Source organism: Corvus cornix, chromosome Z, assembly GCF_000738735.6.
Source record: "Corvus cornix cornix isolate S_Up_H32 chromosome Z, ASM73873v5, whole genome shotgun sequence".
NCBI classification, from domain to species: domain Eukaryota; kingdom Metazoa; phylum Chordata; class Aves; order Passeriformes; family Corvidae; genus Corvus; species Corvus cornix.
In genome coordinates, this window is record NC_046357.1 from 12,579,781 (window position 1) to 12,599,915 (window position 20,135).

General features: G+C 39.0%; 1 protein-coding gene across 3 annotated transcripts in view; it reads left to right on the forward strand.

Moving 5' to 3' along the window:
* The first annotated feature begins 51 nt into the window (after positions 1-51).
* Positions 52-20,135, forward strand: part of RANBP3L (RAN binding protein 3 like) — a 30,736-nt gene continuing 10,652 nt past the window's right edge. For all 3 annotated transcript variants that reach the window (XM_010395165.4, XM_010395167.4, XM_010395168.4), the window contains exons 1-10: positions 52-507; positions 9,651-9,709; positions 9,970-10,006; positions 10,606-10,683; positions 11,703-11,777; positions 13,571-13,645; positions 14,292-14,416; positions 14,929-15,032; positions 17,656-17,776; positions 19,180-19,279. In XM_010395165.4, coding sequence (XP_010393467.1) covers positions 255-507; positions 9,651-9,709; positions 9,970-10,006; positions 10,606-10,683; positions 11,703-11,777; positions 13,571-13,645; positions 14,292-14,416; positions 14,929-15,032; positions 17,656-17,776; positions 19,180-19,279 — 1,027 coding nt within the window. In that variant the 5' untranslated portion in view covers positions 52-254. The remainder of the gene's footprint in view (positions 508-9,650; positions 9,710-9,969; positions 10,007-10,605; positions 10,684-11,702; positions 11,778-13,570; positions 13,646-14,291; positions 14,417-14,928; positions 15,033-17,655; positions 17,777-19,179; positions 19,280-20,135) is intronic.

A 20,135-nucleotide genomic window follows, 5' to 3' on the forward strand; every position in this document is an offset into this window, starting at 1 on the left:
CGGCTTTTCATGTCCCCTCCCATGGCCCGCCCCTCGGGCGAGGAGCCGGCCCCGGCCCCATCCCCGAGCTGTCTCCGCCGGCCGCCGCCGCCGCTCCATCCCTGCCTGGCTGCGGGAAGCGCTGCCCGGAGCCCGGGCTGGCTGGCTCGAAGGGTGGCAGGTTTCTAGACCCAGCTACGGCGTATATATAACATATATGATCACATATAGAGAGAGATAGATGTATATAAAAGGGTACTTAGGCTGACCTCATAATGAGAAACGAGCCAATTCCTGCTTGCAAAGGGAATGTTTTCTGTGCAGGCACGCGATGCTCCTGTGCTGACTGTGAACTCTCAGTCAGACCCCGGCGGGGCGCGAAGGTGCCCGACCTCCCCAAAAGAAGAGACTGGCCCGGTGGTCCCTGGCCTATGCACCAAGCTGCTCACCTGCAAGAACGGACCATGCTCAGGCCCTGCCGGGTCTCCCGTGGCAGCATATTAGATCCCAAGGAGGAATGCTTTACAGGTAGGTTTTGTTAGCTATTATCTTTTGCATGTCTCTTTCCTGGGGAATGGGATAAACACAAAGGATGTGCCTGGTTAGTAACAGTGTTGTGCATAATGCAAAACAACAGCTTGGCTGGCTGTGCATTTTTATTGCATCGTTTTTACTGGTAATCTGTCGGAAATCTCCAATTTGTATTTCACTTGAGGAAAGGACACTATCAGATGTATCTTTGCGGTCTCTCTATGTTTCTGACAGTGTTAACTCCCCTGCCATTTGAGCTTTCTGCTGGCTTCCTAAATGCTGGGCCTGGCAATGGGTGGGAATAGCACTTGCATTCCTGGCCATACCTGGAAGCAACACTCGTTTTCCAGGACATTCATGCCCTGACGTGGCCTGCACCTTGAGAGCAAAACTGTCCTGCTCTAGCTCCTCAGATAGATGCCTGACTACAGAGGTGGACAGTAAAATCCCTTATTGAGGTAGCGAGGTGAGCTATGAATTAAGAGTGATTTATCAGTATCATTAAAAACTGATGAGGATGCATAATGAAACAAGCGCTAACATTAAGGACCTTTTGCAGATGATGCCACCAGCGATTTTTTACCACAGGGGTTGATAATGAACCCAGATTACCTAGAGGAAATGCGCACTGTCAAGGTCTAAGCCTGATACTATGACTGATAGATTTTAGAGCAGTTGGGCCAATTTATCGGTGACCAGCCTTTCAGGTGACAACCTTTTCAGCCTGTGCTTAATATTGAGCACACAGTCCAGTTTAGTCACTGAAATTTAAGGGTGCGTGAGTGTTGTTGGATCATGACCTTAATACCTGTATAGTTCAATTCCCGCACAAAGCCCCTGAGGGTTACTTCTATGCTACCTCATAGGGATTTATGAAATTTAAATTTGGTACAACGCCCTGAAAAGGATAACATTTTTTATGCCTATGAATTTTATTGCCCTTGCATAGGGTATTTTACAGGTTTTTACAACAGATAAGACTTCTTAGTCAGAAGTTTCAGTGTTTCTAAAATGATTTTTTGGTTATACTCTTTGTCACAGTCCTGCTCGTCTAGTGACACAGTTACTTCTGGTATTGTATCATTTCTATTACACTCCAGTGATGAAACTCTTAAAAATATTTTCTTCACTCTAATCTTTGAAATAAAGCCAACTGGGTTACATTTCTCTCAGAAATTATGTTATAGTATTTCTGAGATAGGGTGATTTTTATTGCTGTTTTAAAGCCTGTTTATGTTTTGCCCATATAAAGATGAGGACTGTCCTCTACAAAGGTGAGTGAGTGTGTCATATGCTGTATTTATAGACACTTCCACAGGCTGTCAGCTGAGTTGCCATGGCTGAAGAGATGTTAAATTTTAAATCTCATATCTTATGTGGAATGCTAGAAACCACAGTGGGAGCTAGGAGTATTAGATGGAATTTTTTGGATAGAAGAACCCATTCCACCCTGATCCCTATCTGTGTTTAGAATCTGTAGCATCGAGAAGAGTGACTTAAGAGAGGGTGAACATGTCTTAAAATGTTAAGAGTCTGATTATGCAGGACTGTGCCTGCATGAAGAATCCTTGGTCTCATAACTGGTGTCACTGATGACAGGGAAATTATTTATGTGGGTTATGAACTATTTGTATAACAAAGAGTGTACAGTATTGGAGTCCCAACAATGTGGTAAAGCTGTCCTAGGAAAAATTCCTTCAGAAATTTTATTTTGCAATAGTCAATTAGATGACTTTTTTCTTTCTGAGTGCAATGAAACAGAAACTCCCTTCTTTGATGATGTACTCTCTGCTGATCCAAACAAGGAGGTGTGAAATTATTTATTGGTTCCTCAGCCTGTGTTTACAGGACACTGTCTGAACCCAAGATAAGTGATGGGCGCCTCATGTTCAGTACAGGGTGTTTATACAGCACACAGTGCTGTGTCCAGCAGTCTCTTCGTGGGCCACAGTCACTTCTGCAGCAAGCGCAGCCAGTGGCCTAATATCAGTGATACATGTTTAAGTTCTCTAGAAATAAAATTCTCAACAATGGGTGGTTTCTTTTTTTTCAAATAATAAAAACTTTGTCAAAGATTTCATCTCAATAGGTTGAAGTATTTTTTCACATAAAACACTTCAGCATGGTTTTGGACCAACTATTTAGAAAAATTTCTATTGAACATATTTGGAAAATCAGAATTTGTGGGAAATTGTTGCAAATTTATTGATTCACTGACATTTAGAAGATTTTTATAAAAGAAAAAAATCCATTAGCATTCACGTTTGGAATTACAATTAAGACACTGGACGTGCATGTTGCTGTATAGCAACATGCTCGTACCCTTTGTGTATGGAAAACTCTTCTGGTTAACTTTGGAGATTTCACCAGATTAGAACTTCATTTGATTTATGACCCTATTTTATTTTCTCATTTTGTTTTGAGTGTTTACAGATTAAATAAAATGCGTTATGTACATATAATTAGATGCAAATGAATGAATCAATCTTACATTTCAATGTCTTAGCAAAAAAAAAAAGTAAAAGTAACTTTCTTTGGAAAATCCCCAGTCTTGTCATTAAAACTGATCAAAAGTATGGAGGGTAATAAATGAGAATCTGAAAGTAGGTTTCCAAGTCCATATTTAGAGCTTTAATTAGTGACCTGGTTTTCAAAGGTGCTGAGCAGCTGTGTATGTGAATTCCACCAGAACGCTCAGCTGCCCAGTGCTTCCAGAAACACACCCGTTACTCAGGATCAGCAATGGGAAATTTTATAAACCCTTTCCCAAAATTATTTTAAGTTGATCCATTTTATTAGGTTGGTTACATGAAGTACTGTTGTAGGACATCCACATTTTGGCTCATGTCATCTGTCATAGATATCTAAGTTTTGGCAGAGGAAAGCCTGGCTTATGTAGTGAGGTCGCTGAGGGACCCAAGATGTTGGCTGGCAGCATTGTGGCACTTTCTCTTGGCTGTGAACTGACTCTATTTTATGTTGTGAAGTTCAGTGAGTATTTTTTAAACAGAAACTGTGGTTTTGTTGCAGGTTTGGAAAATCCTGTTCTTAGCCAGAAGGTTTTTGTTATTTTCCACCTCATTTTAGATTAAAATGGTCTATCACTGGAAATACTGACAGATGTCTTTGTGTCAAAAGCCAGAAACAATATTTAAACATGATCTAAACAAGCTTAGCGAGCAAAGTATTTTGTTAATTTATCTTATTTCTTGTTTGCACTATATGTATTTCTCTTCTGCCTCCTGCAGTTTTGGAAAGTAGTTGGTAGTTTTCTATGTTTTTGCAGCATTTTGAACAAAAATTGGTCTTACTATTCCATAGTTTAACTCTGGTGCTCCTTGAGGCCACTAATTTACACATCATCACCTAGCAGAGTGCAAATAATTTTTTACTAATTTCTTTTATCAGTGGTTTTCTCAATCCATGTCTCCTGCTTAAATGCTAGTCCTTGTAGCTTTCTTTTTCTTCATGTATATTGCCAAAAATACCACAGAATTTGTCTTAGAGGTTTTTCGAGTAACAGCTCTACACAGTGTATATTCATTAGTCAAAGCTTTCCCTTGTGGTTTGGTTTTTTTTTTTACTATTTTAGAGATATAAAACTACTTCTGGGGATGTAGCAACCAAAGTTACATTAAATCTACTTTTCTTCTCCACATCTTCCCAAATTACATGTTTTCATTGAGCTAATTTAGATGTGAAACAATCAAAATGGCAGTTGTATGTGCAAGGATTTGTTATTATTGATTAACTTTGGTTAGAGTTCTGTGGGAACCAGCAATCTAAGCTGTAACATCAAAATACAGCAGTGTTTCTGCTTCTGTTTTAAAAATTATAGCAGTAACGTGCAAAGCTACCAAAATATGCTATAGCATATTAGAGCACAGAGACTTCATAATTCTATGTCATGGCTTCATTGTTTGATAGGATGAAATTCTAAGCTGATTATAAATTTTCATGTAGTCTTTGTGTGTTGTGTAGCACTTCCTAGGATGTTGTGAAGGAAAGCTGGATGTAGTTAAAGGTTTTGTAACTCAGTGACATTATTTGGACATCATACAATTTTCAAGTATCATGTTCTGTTTGAGAAAAATTATTTCTGATTAAGATGGGTGTTTCTGTTTGGTTTTGGTTTTGTGCAGGTTTTTTTCCTTTTTGCTTGTTTGTTTTGTTTTGTTTATTTAATGTTGTGGTATGTTGACCCTGGCTGCTTTCTAGGTGCCCACCAAAACCACTCATTCACTTCCCTCCTCAGCTGGACAGGGGAGAGAAAATTATGGAAGGCTCATGGGTTGAAATAAGGACAGGGAGAGAACACTCAGCAATTACCATCACAGACAAAACAGACTGGACTTGGGGGAATCAGTTTAGTTTAATACCAATCAAATTAGAATATGGTAGTGAGAACTAAACCTAAATCTTAAAAAAAACCCCTCTTCCCACCCACTTCTCCCTTCTTCACAGCTTTAACTTCACTCCCTCCTTTCTCTATCTCCTCTTGCTGAGCAGAGCAGGGGCATGGGGAATGGGAGTTGTGGTCAGTTCATCACACATCGTCTCTGCCACTTCTTCCTCCTTAATGGGGAGGACTCCTCACACTCTTCCCCTGCTCCAGTGTGGGGTCTCTCCCATGGGAGACAGTCCTCTATGAACTTCTACGACTTGAGTCCCTACCACAGTCTGTTGTTCTCCATTAATTCATCCAGTGTGGGTCCCCAATGGGCTCACAAGTCCTGCCAGCAAACCTGCTCCAGTGTGGGCTCCTCTCTGCACAGGCCACAGGTCCTGCCAGGAGCCTGCTCCAGCACAGGCTTCCCATGGGGTCACAGCCTCCTTTGATGGCATCCCCCTGCTTCTGTTTGGGGTCCTTCAGGGGCTGCAGGTGAATCTCTGTTCCCCCATGGACCTCCAAGGGCTGCAGGGGCACAGCTGCCTCACCATTCACCTTCTTTCTCTCCTCCTTCACTGACCTTGGTGTCTGCAGAGCTGTTCCTCTTTCACATTCTCACTCCTCTCTCACAGCTGCGATTGCCCTTGTGTAGTATTTTTTTCCCCTTCTTAAATCCATTATCCCCAGAGGTGCTTCCACTGTTGCTGGTGGGCTCAGCCTTGCCAAGCAGCTGGTCTGTCTTTATATAAAAAAATGTGAAAGTTTTTGCTACGGCTATGAATTAAAGCATTTTCAGACTTCTGGCCAGTTTGGTAATGGTGAAGATGCAACAGATTTATTTTTTTTTTTAATTGAAAATATAAAAATTATCTATTTCAACATCAGAAATAAAAAACTTTTATTGAGACCACAATTCCTATCTTACCTTCTGAAAGATCTGAGGGGTTTTTTTGGCATCTCTTTGAGAGGAATAGAGACAAAATACTGTGACCACTTTTGACATGATTTCAGGCATAGGATTGCCTGAAAAGTAGAAACAGATATGGGCTTATATTCTCTCCACTGTGTCCTTAGCCCTCAAAGGTTAAGGATCATTTATGTGTCTTTAGGGCAAGATGGAAAAATAGTAATAATAACTCTAAAATTTTCCAAACCATCATTGTCCCACTTATTTTTTTAATGTATGTATTTTGTAAAGTCTCAATAGCTTTAGAAAAAGCAATAGCAATGGAAGTGAAGAGTGGCATGTCACAGCAAGGACAGAGGGACCATTACATCTCATGGACAATGCTGGCTTTCGGGATACAAGCAAATCAAAAAAACATACAAAAACCCAGTTTTACGTTATTTCTTGTATGTTATCCTGGCAAGTGCTTCCAAGGCATCAGCCAGCAGTTACTTTTCCCAAAATGCTCTTTCAAATAGAATGCAGTCTCCATCCTGTGTGCAGGCACCAACCTGGGTGTCTTGCCTGTCAGGTACCTGAGGTATGAACACATTTGATAGTGCTTCTGTGCAGGACAGGAGGCTGGAGCCAGGAGACCCTCCAGGTGAGATCTCAGACAAAGGAACTGGATGTTCCTAATGCATCTTCCAGGCAAGGGCCTGTTTTGATCTTTGAATATAGTGAACATTAAGCCAACACATTTCTAATTCAACAGCTTCAGGGGAACTGTAGCAAGGAAAAAGAGAGCCCGATCTGTGGTGATTATTCATGGGCAGACAGACAGGTTCTGTGTCTGGAGTCTTGGCTGAGGCTGGTGGATTATTCCAGTCCCTGCAGCCAGAGGCAGCTCATTTGGCATTATTTTCTGGTAACTTTTCCAACAAACTCTTTTATCCACAAGTGCCAAGCTGCTGAGGACTGGAGTGGCCCAGTCTGAACCAGGCACTAGCCAGCCCGTGTCTGTCTGTGTCCTGGTAGTGATGATAAGGGGGAATGGCTCCGGCCCACCTGCTCCTGTTCCTCTGTCTGCATCTGCCATTCCTCTTGGCTGCTGCTGCCTGTTCTGGGACAGAGTCTGGCACTGTGTGGCTGGGTGCCCCCAGTGCTGCTTGGAGCAGAGGGTGCAGGAGCACTTCTCTTTTGCCCAGAACAGCCTCCCTGGCAGTGGCAGACTTCGTGCAGAAAATGATGGGGAGAGATGCAGAGGTACTGACCGGTGTTAAAATTATCACGTCAACATGACTGGTAACTCCTTGATGGCCTTGTGTTACATCCACAATAAGTTCTGGGTGTCTTTTTATGTGGGCATCAGCTCCAGATATTTTGTGCCTGAATATCTGAGAAGCTGACAATGTAAATGGAAATTTATGCTTAGGATACATATATAGTTAACACAAATATATTTTTTAAACCCTGTTATGAAAAGCCTGATTGAGGAGTGAAGATCTTACTGATAAGCTTTGTGGAGTACCCTTCAGGAATTACAAAAAGGTTTTCTTGATTTGAGTAGAAGCATTGGAGAACTGTAAAAACTATAAATAACTTTGGCAACCTCAGAAAACTGACTAATCTACCGGCAGCTCTTTGGCTCAAGAGCAGTAGGTGGGATATATTCTTTATATTTACTGCAATATTAAAATATGCATATTTATCTTTGAAGGGTGCCATTATACTGTAGCTTCATGTGTTTCTGTTGGTAATCAACCAGTTATGGTTTTTTCTTCAGGAACTTCTGGGTTTTAAGATATTATTGGAATCTTCTTGCTGTTTCAGACGTAGTGAGCATTTTTAATTCCTTCAAATCCCCTAGCTCTCACAAAAGTTAATTCTGATAGAAAGCCAGTTCCTTTTTTGCAGCAGTTCACCCTTTGCTAATTCTGTTCTTTGGAGTAGAAAATGTACCTTTAAAAATACTGCAAGCTTCTGAGCTTGAGGATTACTGGCAATATGAAGGTTTCTACAGTCACTCTTTACTTTTTGTATTTTTCCTTAATTCAATAAGAATGGCAGTTTAAGGGAACAGAAAAAAGCCTATTTTCTTAAAAAAATCATATTTAAGTGAAATACTATTGTTAATGTGTGCCACTTCCCTCTAGTGAATAGAAGTGGAATTGCTCCATCTCATGCCACGCCATTGAGCCCCTAGCTGCAACCAGGTTACGGAATTTTTCTTCAAATTTCAATAACAGAGTTGGCTTTTCTGCAATGGAAAACAATGTGAACTTTTTTCTGCTTTTTCTATTAAGGAAGAACTAGGCTTTCACTGCAAAGCATGCTAGATTTGCTAAATCTTGTCCTTTGCACACACATAATGCCCAAGTAAATATAAAATTAACAACAGCAAAACTGTATAGTTATTACTCCTGTTTCTGTATATCCCTGAGTTTGAGTAATAGTTTCATGCTCCTTGTCCCTGTTTGCATACATGAAGCATTTATTTTAACAATGTTTACTTTTTCCTTGATAGTTGAATACATTTTTGTGTAGTAATCTTAACTCCTCCATGATGGGCTGATGTTTGCTTTATTAAACCTTTAAGTAATTGATACCAAAGCTTGAGTTGTTTGGTCACAGATAGGTGTGCAATTCTAGATAAAAATATCTAGCCACATATTTTCACTTGGATGTTTTTGTTGAAGAGGTAACAGAGGAAAAGAGTGTTACAAAAATGTTGTGTATGTGATAAATATTCTGTCAAATGTCAGCCAACAAGGCATCAAGTGTGAGATTTCTCTGGCTAGAGGCCAGTCAAATAGCTCAGCAGTCACCCTAGTCTGTACTCTGTACTTATGAGCCATGGAGAGAAATACATGCATTTAGCTTTCCATTTATCATCTAAAGTACACAGCTAAAATATTCTCATGGTCAGAAGCTGATTGTTTCTATTTACTGCACATGAAAGATGTATCAAGCTAGCATGAGATGAATCCTGTATGGAGTGGTCTTTAAAAAAGATCTATTTGTGTCTGCTTCTTTGCTCATTAATTGTGCCATTAATTAGTGTAATAAATGTGCCATTAATCAGTGGTGCTGGTGAAAACAGCTTTTTTCTTGTACGCTGACAACCAAATTTAGTCCATTAGAGTTGCACAGGCTGTGAAGGTCACAAGCCTAACAAAGTAAACAGCTTGAAGAAGTTGTATGACTCGCAGAAGGACTGAACCTTAAATCAGTATGAAATCTGATGTGAGGCAAATGTATGCAGAAAAATGTTTCATAGAAAAAAAGAGCATAGATCCAAGATATTTTTAGTAATGCCTAAGAGATGCAGAGGTATGCTGAGACTAGAATTTGCTCTGCAGAGCTCTGTATGTTTATTTATTGTACTCACACATTAAAGCTGACACTAGACATCCACCTACCTGAAGCTTAAAGAGCAGAATGTGTGAATGTAGCTGAAAGGCCAAGTGTAACACATTCCCTTGTTTTCCTTCCTTTAGGGATATTTTACATTTCACATCCATGCTCTTTTCTGCTACCCAAAGATGCAATTCACCCTTGTTCTTAAAGGATGGCAGATGTTTTTTGTAATGGCTAAAAGAACTTTTTTTTTTTACCAAAAGAAGTATTAAAAATATGAGGCCAAATCCCATGGCATCTAGTTAGGCAAAACTCACACTCAGATTTGAGGATTATAGCTTTTTTTTTTTTATGTACTGTGCTGTACATCACTGCATCTGTATATTTTCTTCCTTTGTAACAAAAGGATAAATTCCTGTTTGTTATTGCACAGCATTTTCAAAGCTCTGGTTGAGAAATACTATTACAGAATTGTTATTAAAAATTATCTCTCCTCTTTTCCAGAGAAATCAGTGCTTGCCCAGCCAACATTTGTTTTTGAAAAGAAAGACCACTCTTTGAAGGTAAAAAGCCTTTTTTTCCCTTTTTCATTATTGATAAAAAGTGCTGAGAAATAGAGATTCTATACACAGTTATCCTAGTAGTAGTATGAGATTTTAGCCCCAGTTAAGACTTGTAATAAGTGGTCTCAAAATAGAGCAAGGAAGAATAGAAAACAGAAGCAAGACTTAATGCATATATGCTGGATTTTATACTTCGTGTCTCTGTCTAGAAAATGACTCTTCTATTTTCCTTGACCTTTCCATGCTTATTTTTTTTCCAGCGGCCTGCAGAAGACCCAGTTTGCAAAGCTGAAAATGGTAATGACCACCTCCCTGAAACAGCATAATATAACTGGGTTATTCATAGGTCTGCCTGTTGCCTATGGAAACGGTGTTTGGACTCTTTCCATGAGCAGGGGCAAATCCGAGTTACCAGACTAAGATTTTGTGGACTGTAGAGCCACCTACTCTGTCCTAATATGTATGTCCCTCTCTTACCTCAAGAGTTCCTCTACCTCTCATATTTACCAGAAAGACAAACTCCAGAAGCTCTGAAAATTGCCCAAGCATATTCATCAGCTGTATGAACTCCTAACTGCCTTTTTCTATTTGCTCAGGCAATGTTATAATGTAGCTCCTCATTCTTAATGGTTTCTGAGCCCATGGGCTGTGAACTGATTTTAAGTGCTTACTTTAGGTTCCCTGAACTTGGTAGAAATAAAGAAGACTCCCCAGGGCTTTGTGACAGGTGTTGACTGAGATTCCAAAGCCCTCTTGCTCTTAGGTACCACCTTAACGCTGTTCTGTAAGTCACTCCTGGAATTTACTGTGTTCAGATCTTAATTCTGTATCATAACATCGTGCTGATGCCGCCTGCCAACCTGTCCCTGCATAACATCATATTTTCTTTTCTCCAGATTTCATGAGTTGCTCTAGAAAACGTGCAAGATCATCATCTTTGACTTTGCAGAAGTCTGACTCTCAGTCTAACACTGGTATGACATTTAGCTCTAGTCATGTTTTAATTGTTGTAGTTCTGTGTTCTCATCTGGTGAAGGAAAGAATGAATTCTCCTGTCTAAAAAGTGTTTCTGCATTGTAGGCATGCTGCAAGTCATGAAAACTTAAACATTGATACTTGCTGGTAATTTCCAGTAAATACCTTTTTAATTAAAAATATATTATTTTTTCCATACTTACATAATATTACATATAGTGAAAAATCTATAAATTTCATATCATTTTCTTGAATTGCTCACACAGTCAAGGGAGGATGAGGGCTGGAAAGGAATTATACTCTCTGGCTTTTTGAAGAGATCAGTGTCCCCTGGGCAATCTTTTAAAATGTAAAGCAGTTTCCAGAAGGGCCCCCCCTTCTATCCAGCCAAGAGCTGACTGGGAGGGCCCATTAAAGACTGTGTATTGCTTCCATGGGAAATGAACACAAATCACTGAGGCTACTGTGCAGAAGGACTGATCTGTTTTTCACAATATTTATTTAACATGTGGATGGTACCAGAAAGGTACTTCTGAATTGAGGCATTAATATGTGTCCAGTGTATTTTTTTTAATGTAGTCCTGTGACACATCTGAATGTACCTAAGAGGACATAAGATAAGCTAGGTTTGGTTTACTCTGAAAGTTATATGCTAGAAATTTTAGGGCATGCCTATACCAAAAAATAAAGCAGAATGCAGGAGGAAGCTGGAGTTGATTGCCCACACTGTTTAAGTGATAGGTCCCTCTCTGGTTCTGTTTTGAACCTCTCCACCTGGTGGTCTCCAGGACAGAGCTGCCACAGAGGGGATTAGCTGTGTGCCTGAGCCAGGCTGTGCTGCTTGGCCTGAGAGACCTCCAGGGACCAGCAGCACAACAGTCTGCTTCAGAAAGATGGTAGGTAGCAGATAATAATTTATTCTACTGTCAATGAAAGCATGACATCAGCCTAGCTAACCCTAAAACTGGTCTTTTTTATTCTCCAAACAAGTGATAATTTCAGTCTCTTATTCTTTTAGATACAGCTCTCACTCAGAAAAGAGGGAGATCATCTTCATTTAACATCCTTCCTACTTTCCCTCCCTCCCAGACAGGTAATTAAAAATAAATATTTATGTAGAAAAGCAAGTATTAGCTAAAATAAAGATGCATGCAGAAATGCATTTTGTGCAAGACAGAGCTGAAGTGTGTTGGATTAGTCTGGTATTTAGATGGGAGAAAGGAATGTTTTATAAGGAGGATTGGTAGTTCAATACAAGAAATGTTTTTTGCATTTGTAGTTGGGGAATCCTCTGGGGCAGGGGTGCACTTTACAGAGTGTGATACAAGCTATACTTGAAAAAATAAAAGCTACAGTAATTACATGAATATTTTGCTTGCAATTTAATGGTGATTGTTCCTACACGAATATAATTTTCTATCCTAGAAGCCTGTTTTCCGCCTAACCAGGGACCCAGGGAATATCCTCACTCCTAGTGCTAGCAGGAACAATGGAGTGGTCTCAAATCCTAGTCTATGTCTCTTACCAGAGACAGGTTCTTGACAGACACTGGCGTAGAGGATTTCTAAACAATGTTAAGAGTTCACAGCACTGTAATAGCAGCAAAACATACTCTTGCAATGAAAAAGTGGTGACTGTAGGTAGTGTATCAGCGTGCCATTTCAGAGGATGTGGTACACGTGTGGCATCCCACCCTTAAGGGGAAGGGAGCACCCAAGATTTGTAGGTGGTCATGGTGGAAAGGAATGACAGAAGTCAGAGGTTCTGCAAAAGCTTACAAAGTTTTACTGGTACATTACACACTTGGCATAAAAACTGGTATAAGTCCGCCCCTGATCTATTATAAGCACATAGAAGTGGGTTTTGGAGGAAGGGGTAAGGTGAAAGGGAAGAGAGAGAATTAAAGAGAAGAGAGAAAGCAAGAAAAAGAGAAAGAGATCACCAATCCTGATTCCAGCATCAGCATTGTTCTGGCTGAAGGCATGGCCAGGATCCTGGGGCACACACCTGGGCTTCATGGGGTACCCTTACATAGAAAGGTTTCCCCACCCTGGGGATAAGTTTCTCTCTTTCTATGCAAATCAGTTCTCATGTGCAGCTCCTTCTTTCTGGAAATGGGTCAGAGGCTTTGGAGGTCTTGGTTGGTCTTGATGCCCCTACAGTCCATGGCCACATCTTGGCCTCATTCCTGCTGTGCTGAGCCATGTTGCGCTTACAGTTGTCCTGGAAAAGTGCTGCCCTACCTCTGTGTGGCCCCTTCTCCAGCCACATCCTGCACTTTCTCACAGTGCATTACTACCAGCAGTCCTTGGTTGGCTCCACAGCTATCCGGATGTCAGTGAACACACATTACCCTCTTACCTTCTAGGCTTTTACAACATGGTTGCCATCACCTTCTCACTGGTGTTTGATATCTTTATTAAAACAGTGAAAGCATCAATAGTGCACTGCCATCATTCTAGAAAGTTATGAAGGCCTTTTTAGCAGAACAGGGCAGGGTACATTTACTTATTTATTCCTATATACTTGGATCTCATTTAATAATCTTAAAAAGACCTAAAAGTCGAACAGGTAACATTGCCATTTCAATGATTTCTACAAAACAGGAACACCTACTTTTAAAAGCTGAAGAAAGATTTTTCCTTTAAAACATTCATTAATATCCAAAAGACTGTGACAAAGCCAGAAAACCTCTGGTGCTTTCTGTGCCAAAGTCTGTCCAGCTGTTAAAACTGAGATAGTAACAGTTTTCTTGAAGATCTTTTTCAAATGGTTATGTTGGAATATTGTCAAGCACTACCAAAACAGAGAGGAATTACAGAAACATGAATTAATGGTTAAAATTTGGGTTTACTCATTATTCAATTTTAAATTCCTTTTCTGTAGTAAAGAAGAATAACATATTCATGACCTCAGCTCTTCTTCAAAGAAATCCTGACTTCACCAAAAGTACAAGAGAAGGTAACTGTCATTGTAGTATTTAGTTGCTATAGTTCCATAAAGACATTCTTTAGAGATATGGAAAACATAAAAATAGCAGCTCTTTTCCAGAATGAATGATAGGCTAGGTATCTTTATGCAGTTCATAACTTACTCGTTTGACTGTGTAAATGTCCTATGAACTCTGGTCTGAGGATCTACTCTGACTGCTTATTTCCTGAGTGGACTAAATATAACCTTGCATAGTGAAATTTCACATTTTGAGTACCCCTGCTCCTGGAGAAGGTAATGAAGAAACCTCCTGGCATCTGCAGATGCAGAATTAAATCTGAAACGACAGAAGACATATCTAAACAAAGCAATAAATATAAGTATAAAGATATACTTAAATATATAAATATAAATATATTTTGTAAGTACAAAAGAGTATGTTTATGTATATAACACATTACTTTTTTAATCCTGATAGGATAACGCATTGGTTTCACTTCAGAGTTGTGTATTTTAGAAACCATTACAATTTTTCAGAATATGAAGCAAGTAAACAACAGCAAATGTTAGTTAAAAATATTTTAAAACTTTCAGTTAAGGAGGCAAGACATATAGGTATGAAATAGATGTGAAGAAAAAGTATATGTTTAAATATTTTGTCTTTGTATTTTGCAAGGATCCTTGTCACCAAGTCAATTGTGGAATGTCATTAGACCTGCCACTTTACAGCCCCCACAAGCCCTGACCTGTCCTGAAATTCCTGTAGTATCTCTAGTGACTAAGAAAGAAGCATGTGTTCAGGTAAAAAGAAAAATAATTTTACTGGACCTCAAATTAAGGAAAAAAAACAACCAAACAAAAACACCCAAAACAACCAAAACCAAACAAACCAGTGCTGTTTTAAAGCAATTAATTATTCCACTGTGTGATTTTCAAGAAACTTCCCATATGAGTTTCAGTGGAATTGATGTATCACTGACGTGATTTGAAATGTTAAACTCATACTGTTTGTGTTTGAAAAATCATCTCTTCTCTGCAGGCTGTCTTACCTTTCTGATATCAGGGTTCTATGGGCAAATCAGCTTTGGGTGTTTTGGATTTTGTTTATTTAGAAAGTGAGATTTTAGTATTTTAATTGAGGGCACTGGCTTAGTACACAGCTGGAGGAAGCTCTGCCAACTACCACATCTATATCTGTAACAATCTATCTCTGTCTGTCTGTCTATACCTCAGTGACTTTGGATTCTAGCAGATCTGTTAATAGCAGAAAATATAGCAGTTCTAATTAATCCATTTGATTTTATTATTCCTAGCTATCTGAAGACAGCTCTTATTCATCAGCTGAGAATTCAGTAAATTCCAAAACAGCAGTGGGGTCATCTACTACTGTGAGTTTTTCCAGCTCTCAAAAAACGCAGTAAGATTTTATTTATTACATTTCTACATCATTTTGTCACTTGGCTGATGGCATGCCCTTTTGTCCTGCATGTCTAACATGGTACTAAGCCCATGCTATCTGCACCCACACAGGGCTCAGTCGTGTCTTTGTGTGGTGCCAAGATCTTTGTGTGCGGACATGAGCTTCATATACCATAAAAAATGGACTCCTAACTGTAATTAATCTCTGTGGGATAGGCAGTTTCTCACTGGCAACCACCAAGCCAGAAGCTATTTTGGTTTGCCATCTCTCTTATGACTGCATGTCTGCTGCATCTCATAAAAAAGATGCAGAGAAGCTCAGGAAATTTCATTCTTTTGAGGAATTACCAATATATGTCAGCATATTGGACATGAGGCATAAATAAAAAAATACAGGATATTGGAAGACCAGGTGAATGCTGCAATTGATGCTCTACTGTCCTTCACAAAGCAGAATTTCTGGCACAAAAAGCTTTCTGTGGTGACTGTGATAGGCTGGCATTTTTGTGCAGCACAGACTTCAGAATTTTTGTATGAGGAAGCTGACTTCCTTGGACTAGGATGTTTCCCCATCATCTCAACACTGTATGTGATGGAAAGAGCCCCATTCTTGGAGATTAATCAAATTCTGACTAAAAGCTTGGAAGGCTTGTGTCATAAGTGACAGAAATACAACAGTGGGAAAACTCAGGCTTGCAGTCATGTGTTCAACTTTGCACAAGATTTGCCTGGAAAACTGAAAGGGTTCAAGGCCAGCACTGGTACTGGTGGCTACTCAGACCTTTCTGGACACACTGAGAAGGCCACTATCTGAATCTATTCCCCTTCCATAATCCCATACCAGTACCTTAACCACATTTCTCCTCCCATTGTTCCTTGTTAGTGATCATTCCCTGATATCAGTGACTGTGTTTTGTATTTCCATGACAATGCCATCCCTGGTACACTTTGTTCTTGTCATGCAGCAACATAAGGCTATTGAGGCTATAATAACATTTTAAGGCTGGTACTTCCAGTTAACTTTCTCTTAAAAGAAAGATCCTGCACTGATTAATTTTTCTTACATTTCTGAATATAATCAAAATATTTTCCCACATTTTTTCTTAGAAATTAGCCTCTAGCTCTTGTGTTTTAGCTCTTTTGATGTGCTGTCCTTAAGAAATTGCTACTGGAGCAGCCTAGAAGTAGCAGATGAAATGTCAGTATGGAAATTGATCATAATTCAGTGAATTTTAGTGAGGGGTGTGTTTAAGGTTAAAAAACTCATTAATACGCTTCATATTCCCTGTTCATGGCCCAAAACATGCATAGAAGCTTTCAAGGCTGACAAGTATTTTCTAATTTCTCTTTTTTGCTCCTAGTCTTAGCAACACATCAAGCATGAGAATGTTACGGAATATTTTTCTCATTAAGTGTAAGACTGAGATAGGTGGTACTTGGTAAGCCCTTCATCCTTGAAGAGATTTAAAGCACAGTGTAGTTGTGAACAGAGAAACTGTGTTTTAGAGGCAATCATCAAGGTTCTGCCAACAAGCCCAGCTAATTAACAGGAATATCCTCTGCATGACATATGTTATGTTAAGCTCTTCCAAGGGTGATAAATACTGTGAAAGAAAAGTAAGTGGTGCTGAAGTATGCAGTTTGTGACACAGTATCATGTTGCCTTCCTGCCAAGTCATTCTTCTGGAATAGAAAGTGAAAAGAACTTGCATCGTTTTGCCTATGCCAGCAAGACATGTAGGATTAAGCTCTACAGAAAGCATAAACAACCCATAACCCTTTTGTAAAAAAAACCCAAACAAACGAAAACCAAAACCAAATCAGCAGCAGGAACAACTTCCACATAAAGGAGTTTACAAAGACTTTTGTAGTGACTTTTACAAAAAATGGACCTGTTAATTTAAAGTGGCTATGTAATTAGTAGGTCAAATCACAATTCTACTTATATTAGAGTATTCTTGAGTGTAATCTCCAAAATATAGTTGTCCAGTACCAAAGGATTGCAAATATTTAGTTTTCTTCTCATTTTAAGTATATCTATGGAACAGGTAATTGAGAAATGGAAACACTTTTTTCTCCCGTTTTACTTATACCTCATCTTAAGCCATCTGCTATCATATCTTTATATGTTTTCAGTATTTGTGTGTGTATGTGAACACACTGCTTTCCTGCCCTTCCAAGATGTAAGCAGGATGACCAAGGAGTGCCTGTAAGGCACCGGGGTGTACATTATTCTGCAGGGTACCACAGCTTCACCAACATGAAAGGATAGCTGTTAATTGTTGGTAGTCCTTTGGAGAAGCAAAAGGAAACAGGGAAATGAAAGTAGCTCATTAAATTTTCTTGAGTAAGACATTTCGCTGAGGAGGAAGTGGCATGTTGTTTTGCTGCTTGTTCTTTGGTCTTAAGGAACATCCTCACTAATTGTAATAAAATACAGTGTGATACTCTTTGTTCCTTTTGTGAAATGTTGCATAGAGAATATTCTCAGATTCTCTTAAAGAATTCGCCCAATTACTTACATGATTGTTTTTTGCTTTTCTTTAATGTTAGATGTGGTGAATCTTTAAAATGCTTTAAATAGTTCTAAATCACAGTCTTATATTATCTTGTTCCCACAGAAGTCAGTTGCTCAAAGAAAGAAGTGTACAAAACAGCAGCAATTCTGATTTTGTGTTTGGGGAAAACATGGTTGAAAGAGTTTTGGTTGGATCTGCACATGCTGGTAGACTTTTTATCAAGGTTAGTATACTTAAGAGTATAATTATTTTTTCAGATATTGATTCTTTTTAGGTCCTCTTTCTTTTAAAGATGGGAGTAAATATGGTTCAATGACTCTTGAGGAGAAAATATCTAAGAATGTGCTGCTGGAGGTGTAGGCATTCTTACCTTCACCACCTGAGACAGGTTCTTTAATTACTAATGCATACCATTACGCGCTTCTGGTTTGCTCATTTTTTGACTTGAAAAAGTTTTTTATCTAATCCATGTAAAGTGGTACAGCCACAACATAAGATAAAAGAACGTGGGTCCTATTGCTCTAATAACTTCCATCATAACTTTGAAGGGATCAGGTACCTGAAGGGAGCCTAAGAAAGCTGGATAGAGACTATTTACAGGAGCATGGAGTGACAGGAGAAGGGGAAATGGCTTCAAACTGAAGGACAGCAGGTTTAGATTTGATATTAGGAAGAAATTCTTCTCTTTGAGGGTGGTGACACCACTGGAACACATCGCCTAGAGATGCTGTGGATGCCCCATCCCTGGAGGTCATCCAGGGTGACCATCCAAGGCCAGGCTGGATGGGACTGTGAGCAACCTGGTCTAATGAAAAGTGTCCCTGCCCATGGCAGAGGGGCTGGAACCAGATGATCATTAAGGTCTCTTTCAACCCAAACCATTCTGTGATTCTGTAATAAATAAGTATGAGGGAAAAATTGGACACCCACCGTAGAGAGTGTCCATGTTAAAGCATATTGTGCATGCCCGCAAAACAGCTTAAGTCCTGAAGGACTCTAGGTCAAAAAGTTGGTTCCCAAGCTGAGGACTACACCCTTGAAAATGGAATTAAAATTCAGTTTTCAATAGAAGAAGGATGAAAACTGTATGCTTATCTACCAGGTAAAAAGCTTGGCAACCACAGGTTTGGGCTATGACTTCTGGCCAGGATTTATATATAAGGAATGAGTTGTGCCACTGAGCATTGTCAGAAGCCACAAGCATTTATTTAGACACACCTAAGAAAATTTATCTGCAAAACTGAAGGTGATAGAAATTTTTAAGTCCTCTGAGGTTAAATTTGTGCTGACTGAGTTTTAAACTACTCTTCTGGGAACTATGGCCTTGAACTGGAAATGAACTGGTACCTTAACATCTAAGTACTTTGGTGGATTTAAATATCACTCAAGGATCCATACAAAGAGCCCATTCTTCTTGGAGGAAGAATGGTGTTCTGATTCTACAATAATAATATTAGTTCCTCTAGAGACTGAAATTGTATCATCTGGGCCAGTTTTTACTCCGAAGCTATTAAAATTGCTAATCTTCAGCCTAGCATGCATTAAATGATTCAATGTTCTGTTTGATATAAAGTTACATACCATTTTATTTAAATAGGAATTGTTATTTCCCCCGTGTTTCTCTAGAGTCCTGAGAAGCATCCCAAGCTGTGTAATGAAGCTGATTTACACAAAGGAGAAATAACATCCATGTCCATAGGATCTTGTCATGTTGGGCCACAAACAAGTAAGCATACTAAGCAAACAAACACAGTTAGCTTTATTGTTATGTTTCACTGTATTTTAGAGGATGTCAAATAAGTGGTGGTCAATAATTTTCATCTATTCTCAAGCTATCCAGTCACGAGTACACTTAAAGTATGTGCCAAAATCTATATTCAGAAAGCAGCTACAGCTTGGTTTATGACATGTGAACTGGACTAACTTCAGAAAGTATGATCTAAATTACTCATAAGCACAAGAGTTTCTGGTTTGCTCATAAGCACAGAATTTTACAGATTTTTATTTATTGTTTGAAATAAATGCAGCAACTTTTATGAATGCCTTGTGGACCACATTTTTGAACTACAATTTTAAGCTGTCTGCTGCTTGCACTTTGCAAATTCTCATATAAATGACTTTGTTATTTGGGATGCTAATTGTGAGACTCAAAGTTCTATGCAGACAGATTTCAGGGCTTGTTGGTGACTGGTGTGAGATTTTCTACTAAACAAGCCATGTAAACCTAGGCTGTGAGGAAATCCCCAAGAGACCCCTATCGTGAGCCTTCTTTACAAATTTTACACTCCTCTTTACTAACAGATGTATTAGAGCCTATGATTTGTGTAAGCATTCTTACAAGTAAAAAAATTATAAAAATAAAGCCTTTGGAACATGTGTATAGATTATGCAAATGTACAAAGCTTTGTAATAATGCTATTCCTTTTAAATCTTGTCCTTCTGTGTTACTGTTAAATATTAATTGTATATGTATTATTATACTGAATATTGGGATATGTATTACTCTGAATAGCAATATAACACATGAGTTTAATTTGGAAAATCAGCTTCTAAATATTTAGGCCTTGTTTCTGCTTGTTTCT